The 17,739-nt window shown below is 41.2% G+C and overlaps 1 protein-coding gene across 1 annotated transcript in view; it reads left to right on the top strand.

Moving 5' to 3' along the window:
- Positions 273-17,739, top strand: part of GUCY1B3 (guanylate cyclase 1 soluble subunit beta) — a gene marked incomplete at its 3' end in the record, with an annotated part of 53,498 nt that continues 36,031 nt past the window's right edge. Inside the window, 2 exon segments of the mRNA XM_018061474.1 lie at positions 273-596; positions 1,226-1,299. Of these exon segments, the coding sequence (XP_017916963.1) occupies positions 594-596; positions 1,226-1,299 (77 nt within the window). The 5' untranslated portion in view covers positions 273-593.

The raw sequence follows: 17,739 nt of genomic DNA on the forward strand, positions 1-17,739 counted from the left end.
CTGAAAATTTTAGCTGGCTCACTCAGCTCGTCTCATTGACGAAAAGTGAAATGTGCTAAGGGGAGTATTATTAGCTTTCAGCTTGCCATAAACTGTTGAGGGAACAAGCCACAAAGGAAATGTTCATCTGCAGCATGATGATAAAAAGGAGGAGGATGCCGACCACGAGGGCATATTCCTTTTAAGGCTTGTGCGTTGCAAACGACACACACACACACCCCTCCTTAGTATGTGCTTCCCCGAGGGCATATCTTTGCGTAACAATACATTTGGTGAGACCACAGCATCTGCGTTCTCGCCGCCCCAGAATCGGTGCCCGAGCCCGGCTGCGGCCTCTCCACCGTCACTGCTGCGGCCTCAATCCTCGTCACGGAGGCGGGGGCGGGCAGGCGCGGGAGCGCGGCGGCACCGGAGCATCCGAATTCCCTCCGCGGCCGCCGATTGGTCAGGAGCCGGGAGGCGGTGGCAGCCCCTCGGCTCGGTTTGCGGTAGCTGCAGGGAGGTGGCCATCAGGGCGCGCCGGGCCGGGGGCGCGGGCTGGGTGCGGGTCGCCGCCGCCGCCTGGGTCCCTCGGCCGAGCCGGCGCTGACACCATGGTGAGTGGTCTCGGCCGCTTGGACCGCGCCTCCCGCCAGCGGGGCCTGGCTGCCCGAGAGAACCGGCCGAGCGCCGAGGAAGCGCGCTGGGGGCCCCGGGAGCGCAGCGCTGGCCGCGGGGCGGCCCTGCGTTTCGCCTGCATCCAGAGCGGGGAGACGGGAACGTCGGGGGTTAGCTGCGGGGGCGGTTGGTGCCTGGCTTCCCGGGTGTCCCCACGGCGCGCGCCTTCCCGAGCTGGGGAAGGGGACGAGCGGCCGAGGCGCAGGGGCGCCGGGCCAGGGCCGGCCCGCGTGTGTGGGTCTGGGCGCTGCGGCCGGAGAGGCGTCGGGCTCGCGCCCCCTCCGCCGGGCTCTCCTGGGGCGCAACCTGCCTTGGCGCGGGTACAGGTGAGCGTGGGAGGGGGTGGCCTGGGGATGGGGCGGACAGTGACGGAGACAAGCTGCCCCTGAATGGGGCGGAGGTTGCGCCCCTGTACTACCTCTCCTTAGCACCTGGACCCCAAATAGAGCGGAAGCAGGGGGCAGGGTACTAAGTTCCCTGGCGCCGTGGCGGCAGCTGCGGCGGCCTGGCCCCCAATCCCCTTCCCACCGCAGCCAGTCCCTGACGCTCGGGTCTTCCTGTCCCGCAGTATGGATTCGTGAATCACGCGCTGGAGCTGCTGGTGATCCGCAACTACGGCCCTGAGGTGTGGGAAGACATCAAGTAAGTGTAGGGTCCCCGCGCCCCGCCGCGCCCCCACTTCCTGCCCGAGGCGCGCATCCTCGGCGCTGCCGCGCTCCCACGCTCCCGAGCCCGGCCGGGGGTGGCGGGGTGGGGCGGGGCGGCCCTGGGGGAAGGATCCCCAGGGTCACCGCGGCCTCTCAACCCGGCCGAGCGTGGGAACGCGCTGCCCGCTCCCTGGCGGCTCCCAGGCTCCGAACCCGGGAGGCTCCCACGCGCAGGGGCCCGGGGGACCGCAGAGGCCTCCGCAGGAACGAATGAAGACGGCTTGCTGGTCGTTCACACACTTTGCAGACTTGTACGATAGATAAATAGGGAAGCCTTTTCGGTCTGCTGAAACTCACTTTTGAGACTTCCTATCGAGCAGCTGTGAATCGACCTCGTTTATTCGTCTGAAATAAAGTGAATCCCCCGCCCCGTTTATTTTTGGTTTCTATTACCGTGGTGAGGCAGGAGGGTATCCTAGTTTTCGTCTGGAGCTGTGAGCCCAGTGCTTGGGATGTGAACCGAGATACCGCAGCCACTGGGGGTTTCAACCTGCTGCAGTGACGGTCACCAGCTCTCTGAACACCTTGAGCATTTCAGTCCAACAGAGATCTTTTTCTCTCTCTCACTGTGGTAGAATTTGCCTTTCACTTGTACGGTTGACCACAACCGAGCAGCCACATCAAAAGCCACCATTATGTGGACTTGCATTTTGGGACAACACTGTAACTATCATGTTCAATTAGAGGGACAGAGAGTGGTACCCGGGTGGACAGAGAACACAGTTATTATTTACTGTCTTTCCCTGCCCTGTGCTCACTGATTTCATTTTGTTGTATCAAGTAGGTGATACTTTCATGATGTTTTTTTCCTAAATATATTACAGTTAGTGGCGGTGAATTCTAACAGGCTCTATTATGAAGTTCCACCACCGTGATTTCTTACACAGATCTGTTTCCATGGAAATTACCAGAATTAAATATAGAGCAGTAGACTGCAACTTCTCCTTCCCTTGAGTCAGTATCCTTGAGCATTATTTCGTGTTCCCTGAGCAGTTTATGTTACCACGGAGTACATCCGCATGCTATAAAGAGAAGTAGGGGTTTTGTGATTATGGGGGTCAATCAAATAAGAACCTAGGCACAAAAGCTTACTTTGGGACTTGAACTCTCTATCTACCTTATTAATACCTTCATAATTTTTATTTTGCTTGGCAGATAGTTACAGAGAGGCAGGGATCAAGAGAAAGATTTTTCATAATGTAACCAATGTATAAGACTACTTTAAAGTCATTTTCTTTGTGAATTTATGAAGGCATCTTGTATACCAACCATGTGGTAATTTCTCATCCATAGGATAGAAATTCCCAAATTTCCTAGTGGATGTGTGATGACAATGAACATATTCAGAATTTTCAGAGCATAGGATGGCTCTTGTGGTTAAACGGTCATGCATAATTGGATTTAGAACATGTGTCTTCCCCATCATAGATTTTGATAATGTCAAATACAGAAGTGAAAATTTGTACCTCATGGAGAAAAGTGTAGGAAATTTAGAAATGAAATTATCAAGTGCTTCATTTATACTGGGCATATTTTCCACAGAGGTGGTCAGAAATATCTAACGATTTACAAATTGCCTTGATGTGAAACCTTAACTCTGCCAAATCGCACTAAGAATGTTGTTGCATTCTTCTTACAAATGTATTAATTTTAGTTAAACATAAATATCTTCTAACTCATGAATTTATTTTTAAGTTGCATCAAACAGTATTCTTCATCTGTTTAAGTGCTAATAATTTAAATCAGATGAAACTTTTTTTTTTCTGGTAAAATGGAGCAAATCATATGAATCTTTTTCAAGGATTATGTGCCCGTGCAAGAGAAATGCTATTAGTTTTACTAGTGTTTGCAATTCAGGTATTAAGTTTGACTATTTTTTTTTTGGTTTCAGCATCCCCCTTGATAGAGCCCATTTTGTCTTGGATACAGTTTAGTATCTGGATGAGAGAACCTTGCTGACTTTTCTGCATGGAGGGCCTTAGAACAGTTCACTGTTGGGACCCCTGAGGGATCCCTGGAAGAGTATTTGCTTAGAGCCTCAGAGATCCTCACTGCCTGGGCCAGGATGGAAGACTTTGGCAGGGTTTAACTTTGAAATGCTCCCTGAGAGATTCCAAGTTCTCTGACCTCACCACCTACTCCAGGGAGGATCTCTGTAGTCATGGGTCCAAGATACCTTCAGTTGTACCTTTTAATGAAAACTGAATATATGAAAACCATTTTTTTTCATCTCAGTAAATACCAAACTCCTCTAGCTTCCTTTTTGCACTGTGAAAAGCTATCTAAATTGATGTATATAAAATTTCATATCATACTCTTTTGGTTTAGGAGGAAATGGCCATCCATCCTCCTTCAGAAAGAATGCCAAACATTTAATGGCAAGTAAAATCCAAAGTAACAGATTCCAGACAGAAAATCCTAAATGGTAAGAGCCAGAAATGCTTCATTGTAAACTCCCTATCCACTTACACTCTTACCAACAATATAACCATTTCACAAGAGTTTTAAATTCCACTGTTTATTTTTTTATTTTTATTTTTTTACTTTACAATACTGTATTGGTTTTGCCATACATCAACATGAATCCACCACCCAATCCTGTTAAAGAAAAAGAAAGATTGTCAAGACTGAGGGTCAGCAAACTTTCTCTTAAAGGGCTGCTGCTACTGCTGCTAAGTCGCTTCAGTCGTGTCTGACTCTGTGCGGCCCCATAGAGGGCAGCCCACCAGGCTCTGCTGTCCCTGGGATTCTCCAGGCAAGAATGCTGGAGTGGGTTGCCATTTCTTTCTCCAATCTTAAAGGGCTAGATAGTAAATATTATAAGTGTTGCAGGCTAAGAGTAAATTTTGAAGATATTATGTGCATCATCTTTAAAATGTAGCCATTAAAAAATGTAAAAGCCATTCTTAGATCCCAAAGTGGCAAAAACTGGCAGTGGGTGGGACTTGACTTACGGATTGTCATTTGCCCCTCTGATCTAGATCATAACTGCATTTAAAAAAGCCAGAGAGACTTCTGAATTTACCTCAGATCCTGTTTTATTGGTTTCCTTTCAGTTTTGAGACGGCCCTTTCTGGAAGCCATGCTTTTTAAGTGATGAGAAATATCAATCATTGTTTCAGGAAAACATGAAGCCAGGATATATGTGTGTATATATGTGTGTATATATCTAATATGTATATGTATATATTAGCAAAGCCCCTAAATATGTAATTTAATAACCATTTCTGTCACCCTGCCATTGGCCCTGGCTAGACTAACATTGATTCAAACTACTGGGTTCAGAATCTTGGTATGAGATTTGGAAATAAACTAATGGCTCTGTTAGTTGATAAGTATTGGAGTGAGTTCCCCTAGAAGATTGTCAGGAAGATGACTCCCCTGTGTAAAGAATGCATACGTATTTGGTATGCTTTTAGGTGATTTACCTATACAGGGCAGCGTACTTTTTTCATTCATTGACTCAAGTCTTCTTCCATTCTCTAGTTAAGCTTATTTTTAAGGAGCATAGTCAAGTGTTTGAGTAATGAGGATAGAAAGTTTATGATATGTTAGTTTCTACTGTACAGCAAAGTAAATTAACTCTACATATACATCTATCCCCTCTTTTTTGGATTTCCTTTCCATTTAGGTCACCACAGAGCACTGAGTAGAGTTCCCTGTGCTGTACAATAGGTTTTCATTAGTTTTCTATTTTATGCATACTATCAATAGTGTATATAGGTCAATCCCAATTTCCCAATTATTTCCACCCTCTTTTTCCCTCTTGGTATTCATGCATTTGTTTTCTACATCTGTCTGTTTCTGCTTTGCAAACAAGATCATTTATATTCCAATAAAAAATAATAAAAAAAAAAAGACTGCATAGAATCACCTCCAAATAGCAACTGAGAATAAAGAGTGGCAGGACTTCCATGTTTTATATATTAGTTTTTGTTTATTTTGGTTTTTCTTTTCTTAGCATTTTTAAATTGCAGTATAGTTGATTTACAGTCTCATGTTGATTTCAGATGTATAGCACAGTAATTCATTTATACATATATATATAATGTGTGTATGTATATATTCATTTTCAGATACTTTTTTTCTTACAAGTTATTATAAAATACTGAGTATAGTTTCCTGTGCTCTATCTTTCTTTTTCATCTTCTTTTTTTCACAAAGGAAACCCATGTTGAATTGGAAAGCTTTCCCCAAAATGTGTATGATGTAATCCTTGCTTTCAAATACAGTCTAGAGATATTAGACTGTTTCTAATCTTATTATACCTTGATTTTTTTTTGCCTGTAACTCAAATGTGGAAACATTGGCTGTTGGATAGTATATTCTGATCTTCCAGTTTTGAAAATAATGCTCCTTGGTGAATTTGCTAATCACGAATTAATCATTATGGTTCATGTAAGCAGATGCTTGGCTGTAGGCTAGTTATATATGACTTTCCCAGTTGCATAAACTTCCCAAGACTAAACTCTATAAGGAAACAGATAATAACTACTTCATGGGGTTTTATATTGAATGATGTCTGCAAAGTGCTTAACGCAGTTCTTGATGAATAAGTGCTTAGTAAATGGTAGCTGTTACTTGTGTTACTCTAGAACCAGAGTTTTCAGGTTTTCCCTTTCCAGCTCCCCTGAAAGATAAGAAGCACCCTTACATGACAATAATTGATTGATTCCGCATACTATACCTGTTTAAGTGTGCACTCATTGCTCTAGGACAGGTAGTGACTTCTTGTCATTTCACTTTCTCTTTCCCTTTCTCCATCTCATGCAGCTGGTACCTGCCCTTTGGATTTGAGGTGCTCTGAAATGCTCATCTTCTCCTTCCCAGCTCTGAGCACTTTCCCTTCTTACTATGATGGTCCCCATCGAGTTTTCTGCATCTGACTGGTCCCACTTCTACCCCTTCTGTGCATTATGGGAAGACTTAATCTCATGATGTTGTTTTTACTTTGGAATCAATCCTACATTATATTCTTCTACCTCCCAGTCTCTATCTGTTATTTGAAGATGCAGTGTATGTTCTTTCTCTTTTTTTAAAATTCATTAGTTTTTAATATTTTGGATCCCATGTGTAAGTCATAACACACAGTATTTGACTTTCTTTGTCTGACATTTCACTGAGCATCATCCCCTCCAGTTCATCCATGTTATTGCAAATGGCAGAATGTTATTCATTTTTATGGCTAGTAATATCCCATCGTATATATATTGCATCTTCTTTATTCATCTGTTGATGGACACTTAGGTTGCTTCTATATGCTCTTTTTTGATTTTGTTTTGTATTTTAGGCTGTACCATGGAGCATGCAGGATCTTAGTTTCCCTACCAGGAATTGAAGCTGTGCCCTCTGCATTGGGGGTGTGGAGTCTTAAACACGGGACTGCCAAGGAAGTCCTCATATGCTCTTAGTATTCATTTTATCAAAACAAAACCAAATCGAGTACCACACTTTGCCTTGTTTTAATCAGATTTTCATATTCCTGTGGCAATATAATTAAATTTTTATACCTTCCTGTATTCTTGCTCAAGTGGGTTTTAAAATATTAAGTCCTTTTTATTATAAAACCTGTTTAAAATTTCCGAAGTCCTTTCTTCACTAATTTCACATGAGTGCCACAATACCCGTTTGAAGTAAGAAAGGCCTTTCTAGCTCATTTTTTTCCCAACTTTATTGAGATATAATTGGCACATAACATGGTGTAAGTTTAAGGTGTTTTATGTATGGTTTAGACACATTTGTAAATTGCAGAACAATTCCCACCATAATATTCACTAAAACTTCCATCCTGTGGCATAGTGACTATTTTTTGTGGTGAGAAGGTTTAAAACCTATCCTCTTAGCAGCATTTAAGTCTGTGATACAGTGTTAGCTGAAATCACCAAGCTGTGCACTGATCCCCAGACCTGTTCATCTTGTAACTGGTTGTCTGTACTCTTGGAGCAACACCTCCCTGTTTTCCCACTTCCAACCCTACTGACCACTCTACACTGTTTCTCTCAGTTTGTCTGTTTTACTTTCTACATATATAAGTGAGCTCAGTGCTCTTTGTTTAATGATAAAGTTGAGTCTCAGGAGGTGGAATGACTGTCTAAGGAATGATGTCAGAAAGCTGTAGGCTCAGACTAGGCTCTCCTCTTCTGATGGCAGATCTGCTGCTCCTTTTAAGATAGAAAGTGTGAAAGTGTTAGTTGCTCAATCATGTCTGACTCTTTGTGACCCCATGGACTGTAGCCTACCAGTCTCCTCTGTCCATGGAATTCTCCAGACAAGAATACTGGAGTGGGTTGCCATTTCCTTCTCCAGGGGATCTTCTCAACCCTGGGATCGAACCTGGGTGTCCTGCTTTGAAGGCAGATTCTTTACTGTCTGATCCACGGGCACAATACCAAAATAGGACCTAATGAAGTGACATACAAACGTGAAGCTATATTCATTTCATCCCCCAAAACTTCCTCAGTACAAATAAATGAATACATTGATTTAAAAAATAGGTGAACTATTTGCGACCCCGTGGACTGCAGCAGGCCAGGCCTCCCTGTCCATCACCAACTTCAGGAGTTTACACAAACTCATGTCCATTGAGTCAGTGTACATTATCTGCTTCAAATGAATTTATGCATATAATATGAATTGGATCAAATTATTTTATGAACAAATTTATGCAATTGATGCAGCAGCATTTGTTGAAACCTTTCTTTTTTCCCCTTTTCACCTTCATCAAAAATAATCCTTCTTTATTACTGTGGTTTTTTTCTGGGCTTTCTATTCTGTTCCATTGACCTATATGTCTACAATTAATGCCAATAATACATGGTCTTAATTAGTGACAATATCAGGAAGCATAATCCTCAACTATGTTCTTCTCTTTAAAAATTGTATTGAGTATTTTAGGCCCTTTGGCTTTTCAATACAAGTTTAGAATCAGCCTCACAATTTCTATGAAAAAAAAATGGAGATATTGATTAGTATTGCATTGATTCCCTTCATCAATTTGGTAATGATTAATATCTGGGAAATATTGAATTTTCCAGTCAATAAACATGGCATATCTCTTCATTTACTTAAATCTTTAATTCTTATCAGCAGTTTTGTAGAGCTGAAAATGTACACATAAAAGCTAAAACTGCAAAGTTTCTAGACTAAAGTAAAACCTTGCAAACTTGAGTAAGGCAAATAATTCCTATGATACAAAAATCATTAAACTAGCAGTAAAAGAAAAAATATGTAAAAATAAAGCCTTTATTCATTTTAGGAAACTATTAAGAGAATAAAAAGGCAGAGTCTGAAAGATGTGAATCAAGGTATACATTTCCGACACAAGACCTGTATCCAGAATATATAAATACTCTAATACCTTAAAAGTCAATGTGAAAATGAATGATCTTATTTTTAAGTGGACATATTAAAACACTTTCTGAAACAAGATCTGTAAATTGTCATTCAGTACACACACACACAAAGTTCTTCAAACTCAAGAACTTCAAAATAGAAAAAAAAAAAAAATAGGTGAACTAGGTAATTGCTACAGTCAGGACCTTTTTCTTTAGAAGGACCTGCTGGTCAACCTGGAAGGTGGAGGGAGGCCCAGTGCATCCACTGGAAGCCACCTGTGCCTGTGGAACTGGGTGCTTAGGGCAGACCCCTTCTCATGACCCCCTAGGGAACCCGAGGTCCTTATCTCAGGGCTTTTCTTTGATGGTTTGAAGTATCTCCCAGCCAAACAATCTGGGTTTTTGTTTTCCTTACATCTGTCACCTTTGCGAAATTGAAAAAATATCTTAGATGCGTATTACTTAATTACGTGTCAGAGGAGGAGCTTTGTCCATTAACATGTGCGGCTGAGGAGTAGCCTGAGGATCTGTATCCCCCTCTCATTCCCAGACCTGCGTGGATGAACACTGACTGCCCCTGGACCTGGTCCCCACAGACAGTGTCCTTCCTGCCCTTGCTGCTCTCTGGAGTGAGAAGGTCTTGCAGATGTTTCTCGTCAGCATGTTGGAAAGTGATGGTCATAGTTTATACTGTGCAGACATCACCAGGAAAGCACACTTAAGGAAAACTCTAGAACCGGCCCCACTCAGAGGCTGATCACTGCCAGGACATAGGGCCCGGGGGCTTTTCCATCATTGCTTTCTTTGTTCGTTCAACAGAAAACAGGGGAAACAGTGTCTCTGTTTATGTCTGGCCAAGTGGAGTGGCTTTTTCTATATTGATACTGAGATTAGAGGTGTCAACTATATGAAAAAGGGGAACTTTTTTTTTTAATGTGTAAGAAATTTTATTGTGATACAGAAACTTTTCTTATAGGAATGTAGCTTGAAGAGTAATTTAAGGTATATAGAAAGATTTAACCATAACGATGTTGAACACAGCCCCTTATAATAACAAAGTAGTAGGAACAGTGAAACTAATCAAAGATAGAGAACTGTTTATTTGTATACAGGTTTTAAAAGGTGTTTCAGAGAAATATAAGACACAACAAGGAAGAGGTGATCTAACAAGCATTTTAAAAGGAAACAGATCAGTATTTCTTCAGAGGTCTGACAGATTTTTCACTGAAAGTTTATTAATGAAATTAATTCAAAGTTGAAATTAATTCAAAGTTAATTTCATTGAAATTACTGAGATAATTATGGATTCAAATGCAGTACTAAGAATTGATGGACAGAAGCCATAAACCTTGACCTTCTTTCCCCTAGTATGTTTCAAACTGTAGTATAATGACATTAATACATCTAGCTTATTCATATTTTTCAGTTTTACTTAAAACCCTTTATGTGTATCTGTTCGATTTTATCACATGCACAGGTTCACATATCCACAACCACAGTCAAGATACAGAACATTTCTATCACCGCAAGGATCCCTCATGTTGGCCTTTATAACCTGGAAAGGGAAACATTCTGACGTGTTTATTGTTCCTTTTTTTACTGTGCGTTTGGTTGTGCTGGAGAGTCTGATCAGTTGCCACTTATGTTGAGTCATGAAACACTACCTTGTTCCTCTATTGAGATTCTTTGTGGTCATCCTTCAAATCAGCCAAACAGGGGAACGTTTAGCTCTCAAACCCCACTTGCTCTCAGCACCCTCTTCTCATGGACAAGTTTTCAAGTTCCTCAACTAGGCTGACCTTTCCCGTCCAGGGAGGGTGATGCTCGGAAGGGTCTCACTCCATGCTTCCCACTCCTGCCTCCAAATGAAAATATTTCCCAGCCTTAAGAAGGTGAGAAAAAATCTTACTTTTTTATTTTTTGCATTTTTATTTTTAAAATTGAGGTATAGTTGCTTTACAATGTTGTGTTGGTTCCTGCTGTACAATAAGTGAATCAGCCATATGTATACATACATCCCTTCTCTCGAGCCTCCTTCACCCCCTGACCCCTGCTATCTCATGGCAGAGTGCCAGGCTGGGCTCCCTGTGTTATACAGCAGCTTCCCACTGGCTGTGGTTTACATATATTAGTGGTGATATGTCAATCCTACTGTTTCAATTCGTCCATCACCCCCAACCCATGTCCACATGTCTGTTCTATATGTCTGTGTGCGTGCTCAGTCGTGTCCGACTCTTTTGCGACCGCATGGACGGTAGCCCGCCAGCCTTCTCTGTCCATGGGATTTTCCAGGCAAGAATATTGGAGTCGGTTGCCATTTTCTACTTCAGGAGATCTTCCCGACCCAGGGATTGAACCTGGGTCTCCCACATTGCAGGCAGATTCTTTTACCACTAGCGCCACCTCTACAAATCGTACTTAAGGTACGGCTTCTTTCACCTCCAGAACTGTACTTTTCCTTCGTAGTACATGCACAAGTTTATAATTACTAATTTGTACTGTTATTTGATTGCTCTCTGTCTTATCTCACTAAACTGTAGCATCTTTAGCTAGCAGAAAGCCTCTCTGTGTATGTGTGTGTATAATATATGTGCATTAATTATCTTTCTGATTTTCAGAGAATAGAGCACGTCTGTATGTATCACACATATTTCTTTTCTGTAACAAGGATTTATTATGTCAGAATGGTGACATCTTCAGCTTCTATTTAATAAAATATAAGCTCTGTTGAAATGGGCATTTCTTATATAAGCAATAGCAGAAGATATAGCAGTAAATTGTAACATCTCTGTTTGGAAGGGTCAGAGTTCACACATGGATATAATAAAAGGATTAAGAACACTGCTTTTGGATTACCAATTGCATAAACCTTCAAGACACTGGGTTGGATTCAGGACAAGACTGACTCCTTTAGCAAGTGTCTCAAAGGCAGGCCTGTGTGGTGCTGTTTAAAGGCCGTGTCTAGACTATAGATGGGCTTCCCTGGTGGCTCAGCTGGTAAAGAATCCTCCTGCAATGTGGGAGACCTGGGTTCGATCCCTGGGTTGGGAAGATCCCCTGGAGAAGGGAAAGGTTACCCACTCTAGTATTCTGGCCTAGAATTCCATGGGCTATATAGTCCATGGGGTCGCAAAGAGTCGGACACGACTGAGCGACTTTCGCTTTCACTTTCAGACTGTAGGTAGATGTTTATGATGCTGAAAGTAAATTTTGAAACCAGATGAGGATGCTCCCCAGGACCTGCAGTATTGACTGTAACAGCTCCTGTACGTAGGACACTCACCATGTGTTCCGCAGTCGTGGTCCTTTTTAGGCTTTGTTCTTGTTAACTCACATAATCCTCACGCCCACCCTAGAGGACAGATTTGTTCTTTATTCTTATTTTAGAAATGAGGGAACTGAGGTTTCATGACTAACTCCTACCTCAAGCCACTCATGTCTTCATCATCAGAGCAGAGATTGGGGCACAGGTGGGCTTGTAATGATAGTATTATGTGCTTTCCCATAAACACAAAGGACTCAACAAACTTCTCTTTTCCAAAGATGATTTAGCATGAGGATGGGCAGCATACATGTGTGTTACTGCTACCGTCTTTGTTTTTGTTTTCCTATACTTTTCAGATGCTTGTCCAGGTGCATGTGGCTGTTACATTTTTAAAGGTGGTTTTACTCAGAAATAGGGCTTCCCAGGTGGCACTAGTGGTAAAGAACCCACCTATGCAGGAGACGTAAGAGACTTGGGTTTGATCCCTGGGTTGGGAAGATCTTCTGGAGGAGGGCATGGCAACCCACTGCAGTGTTTTTGCCTGGAGAATCCTCATGGACAGAGGAGCCTGGCAGGCTACAGTGCATAGGGTCACAAAGAGTCGGACACGATTGAAGCGACTTAGCACTTACTCAGAAATAGAACGTCTACATCTACAAAGAATATCAGGGACTCAGGACTTTTGAGCAGCTTGTGCGGTTTTGGAAACACTCTGAGCTGTGGTGCTTGTGAGGAGAGTTCAGAATGAAGGACACACAGGGCTGAGGGAGTCATTTGTTTTATGAAGCTGCTGAACAGGGCTCCTTTGAAATGTTTGCGATTGTGTTTTCAGAACTGGGACAATTTACTTATGAGATTGTCTTGTAGCCACCACTGGACACAGTCAGAAAAAATACTGTTATGTATCCAGAGTGGGTCTTTGGTGAAACCCGTGTTACCTGTGAAAGGATGACTGTCACCACTTACAGGACTTGGATGAATGAAGACACTGGCCTTGGAGGACTGGCCTTCACCATCTGGTGAGCGGTCAGAGCATAAGGCCTCTCCTCCAAATCCCTCCAAATTAGTGTCTTCTTTAGGGACTCAGACTTTCTGGGAATCTTCAGATCATGCTGTTGAAAATTGAGGGGCTGTTAATGCTTTCATAACCGCTCCTAAAAAGGCTATGTAGATTTTTAATTTGTAAATGACATAAGTAGTTATTATGCTTCATGGTGGGAGGTTTTAATTTTAATGATTGGACACAACCCAGCCTTGAGGATGTCCTTACCTCTCTGTAAATTAGACAGACCATCCTGGGATTTATTGTCAAGACTCTGCATACTGTCTTTAAATACAGCTTGTGGTAGGGTAACAGTGTTTATAGGATCAGCAGCCCTGGGAGCTGTCATGAGTTGGGCTGATTGATATAGGCTGATTTTTCTGCCTGAGACCAGACTTTGAGACTCCTGTATTCAAGACGCCTGTGTTTAGCCTCTCCAGTATTAGAATTCCTGTTCTCACACCTTCTTAGGAAACTTCTTTGCCTGCTAGCCAGCAGTTTCTGTAGTATACTCAACTTACCTGAAAGGTTCATAATAGCAGGAACTCAGCGTCAGAATATGAATTCAGTTTCTGTCCATTCACATCCCTTAGGCAAGGAAAATCCCTTAGGTATGAGTTCTGAGAAATGCTTCCTGGATATTTCTCACAGCTTTTGTACCTACTTAAAAAAGATAAATAGTAAAGACATTCCTCAGTTTGAGAATAAATTGGACTTCTGCCAGTAATGTTTGATTGTTTGATTTTTGGTAGGAAGTTTGGAAACGTGTGAAGGATATTTAATTAATTCATTTCTTTTAAAACATGCACACATTCACTGAGTGCACACTCTAATCTAGGCACCTGTGTTTAGACATCAGTGATTAAAAAACAAAACCCAAACCACAAAACCAAAAAAGTCCTACCATAATAAACATGCCCTTGTGGGAAAAGGTAATTGGTGTAAGTAAATGATCAATTTAAATTCCAGCAAATAGCCATCTCTAAAAGTAAGTAGGAAATCAGTTGCTACTGGGAAAATTTTTCATGGGTACAGGCTCAATTTTCAGATACTTTTTATGGCCACAAATGAATAGAATTGTTTCCCGTTTTGTCTCCAGGTGAAACTCAGGACTTTATTTTTAAAGCTCTTTGGAGAAATGGAGCTTGCTTTGTTTTGGCTGCCTGAAGTCATGCATTTTGTCAGCTAATGACAGATTGAGTACAGCTTTGGTTTAATGGTTTGGATGCTGAGTGGACCCTCCCCCCTTCTTCCACTAGCTGTTTCCTTGTCCTCCTCCTGCTCCCCCCTCCGTCTTCCCCACCTTCTGACTCTTGCCAGTTAGATGTTTGGGGTGTTGAGTGTGTGAGGAGCCCTCTCCCTAGATGGGTTGTGCTGCTGTTGCTCAGTTCTGCCTATGAGGAGTGAGCTTGCACATCCTCTGGGGACATGGGGTGAGCCTGGTCCTCCTTCTCCCTGCTGTGCAAGGGAAGGCTGTGACCTGAGATGTGGATGAAACCAGGTCAGCATCTTTCTATCTGGGTTTACTTGGTTGAAGAAAATGCCCTTTTACCTCATCTGGACTTACTTAGGCCAACTTAAAACAAAGCTCTCTCTAAATATTTATCACTGCCTGCAGATTCCTTTCATAGAATAATGCGCCAACCAGAAAGAGCTAATGCTTAACCCCGGAACAGTTGTTAAGTATCCAGGTAAAGATAACACACCCTGCTGTTAGTCACACTGGAAACTGTGGAAACCTATATTTGTTTGGGTTTATCCAAGGGATTTTTATAATTATAATGGGAAACAATAGAATGTAATAACACAAACCCAGATCGTTTGATGATAGCAGTTTCATTGGTTGCCATTTGATAGATGAACAGTATTGACTACATTTTAATCCAATTTGCCTATGGCTTGATATGGTACTTTTTTGTCACCTGAAAATCATTGGAGGAAAAAAAGTCTTTCATTTTCAGGAAAATTTTCTATCGTATTTCTCAGAGAAGCCTGTGTTTTCCTCACATGTAAAAAAAGTATGCTTTAAAATGTATCAACATATAAAACAAAATTGGTGCTCAAAAATATATTCTGAATAATGAATGAGTCTAGAAAACTTGGTCAAGGTATATGGCTGAATTTGGGTAATTTAAGCACAAAAGGAACTCTACGTGTAAAAAATAAATCAGATATTGTTAGAAATGATGTATCTGTATATTTGATTGATCCTTTGCTTTTAATGAGAAAAACACTTGAAAGTTGTGGGATGAGAAAGTGAAGGATAGAGAATTATAAGGTGATATTACCTGGATTATGGACGGTGTTCATGTGATCTTAATAGTAGTTCACATCCCGACTTTGCCTACATTTGTTGGTCACCCTCTGTGATTCTGGGTAGCTGGTGAAAACACATTTTCTTCCCTCAGAGATCAGGTACATCTGAAGGATTGTTGTTATCACATCTGTGCTCTCTGGAGGCCAAGATGTTTGGCAGCATAGAGTCTGAACAAGCCTAAATTTACCTTTAAGTTAGAAGAAAAGCAGTGTTGAGAATTGAGACATTCTCTCAAAATGTCTACTGGCTCCAGTGGCCAAGTTGCTGGAGAGTAATTTTTTGGATATTTACTTCTTTTGCACTGTAAATTCTCCTGCTCAGTATAATGGAGGAAACCAGTTATCAATGAAATGTTTGTAATATCCTCAATTAGCTTTTACTCCGAAAAGGGAAGAATTTGAAGAATGAGCTACGGAAAGAATTGAGTTGGGTCCAGAGAGATTAGGTCCTAGACCTATATGGTCTCCTGGAGCCTCTGCTCAGACATAACTTTAGGATGCCTCGCGTAGTCACTACATACCCTTGCATCCTGCCCCTCCTCCTACATCCCCACTTGTCCCTTCATGCTGATCTCATAATAAATTATAAAATTTGCATATAAATTATGTAAACATAATAATTTATACAGATTGTGATAATATATGACCTTAATAACATATGCTTATTGTTTGTTTCCACCAGCTAAAGTGTAAACTCTAGGAGGGCAGGGATCTTTATGTTTCATTTATTGATACATTAAACATGCTCAGAAGAGTGCATGGAGCATAATAGATACTCAGTTATTTGTAGCAAGACTTCTCCCCCAGGGGAAAAAAAGAATAATTAAAGGGTGACCCAAAGATTTCTGAGACGAAAACAAATAAGGAATACTAACTAAGCTTATTGAATAATTTATCGGAATTCAGTGTGAAATTTTTGAGAGGGCGATTATTTCCTTTCATGTACTACTCTTTATACTTTAGGCTTCCTCCAGGGAGCATGTTGGGCTGATTATTCCAGGAAGTAAAGCTTAAAAGATAAGGGCACTTATTTTATTAAAGCAAGAGAAAGAAGAGGGATGCATTGACTCATGGTTAGGGGATTTCTAGGGAAATGGCCGTTTCTCTGCTTTATGCAGAATTTTGTATTCTGTTTAACAGTTATGAATTGATGACTGTTTCTGAAAATCTAAGTGCATTACAAAAATTTATGTTGTTTGATTTATTCCAATTGGAAGAAAAAAAGTAGGGCATAGTGAGAGCATGAGTTAATTTGTTCTTTATTATATATTTAATTTAAAAATTTTTATATTTTATTAAATACCCTAAATCAGAGTCTTCAGAATTCCAGTGTGTTGTCCAATGCTGTTTCATAATAAAATGTTAGTTGTAAAATGAGAAAAATTAGACTCTATATATCCTGAAAATCAGCAATTCCATTTCTAGGAATTTATTCTAGAATAAATTAGAATTTAATTTAATTCTAACTCGAGAATTTTCATAGAGAAATTTAAGTATTAGCTACAAAGATATTGATTGCAGGATTTTGTTTGGACTTGTGGAAAAAAAGTATTTAATATCGACTAAAACTTCAACATGCCTAACCAAAGCAATTTTATGTAGTCAAGGTATAGAAATATATTGATTGACATGAAAGGATGTCCATCAAATAGTAAGTCAAAAAGGAGGTTTAAAAACTGTATGATCTGGTATGTGTTATATACAATTATTTTCAAGCATAAACAACTTGAATATAATATTAGCAGTGAGTGAGTGAGTGAGAGTTTCTCAGTTGTGGCAACTCTGTGACGCCATAGACTGTAGCCTGCCAGGCTCCTCTGTCCATGGGATTCCCCAGGCAAGAACACTGGAGTAGGTTGCCATTTCCTTCTTCATTATTGGCAATGTAGACACATAATGCTTCAGGAGCTTAGAACATACTTTCATACCCTCTCTACAGCTGTGGAAGGAGGGTTATATTATTGGTTTCATTTTGGAAGAGAGGGGTTTTTAAAAATTTATTATATTGAAGTATAGTTGAGTTATAATGTTGTGTTAATTTCTTCTATACAGCAGAGTTATATATATATAATTTCCATTCTGGTTTGTCACAAGCTATTTAGCACAGTTACCTGTGCTGTACAATAGGACCTTGTTGTTTATCCATTCTGTATAAAATAGTTTGCATCTGCTAATCGCAAACTCCATCCCTCCCTGGAGAGAGATGCTCACGTGCTTTCTGTGATTTGTTCATTTGACAGGTAAGTCCTGGGCTCTGAAATTCATATCTCCGTGCCCACCAAAATCATGCATTTCGCCCTACATGTACTGTTATGTGGAACTGCAGGTGTATACATGGTCCACTCTGCAGAACACACAGTGTCTGGGGGCATCTCCATCCTACCTGAATATCAGCTGTCCTGCTGTTTGGAGCACATA

Source organism: Capra hircus, chromosome 17 (assembly GCF_001704415.2).
Source record: "Capra hircus breed San Clemente chromosome 17, ASM170441v1, whole genome shotgun sequence".
NCBI lineage: Eukaryota > Metazoa > Chordata > Mammalia > Artiodactyla > Bovidae > Capra > Capra hircus.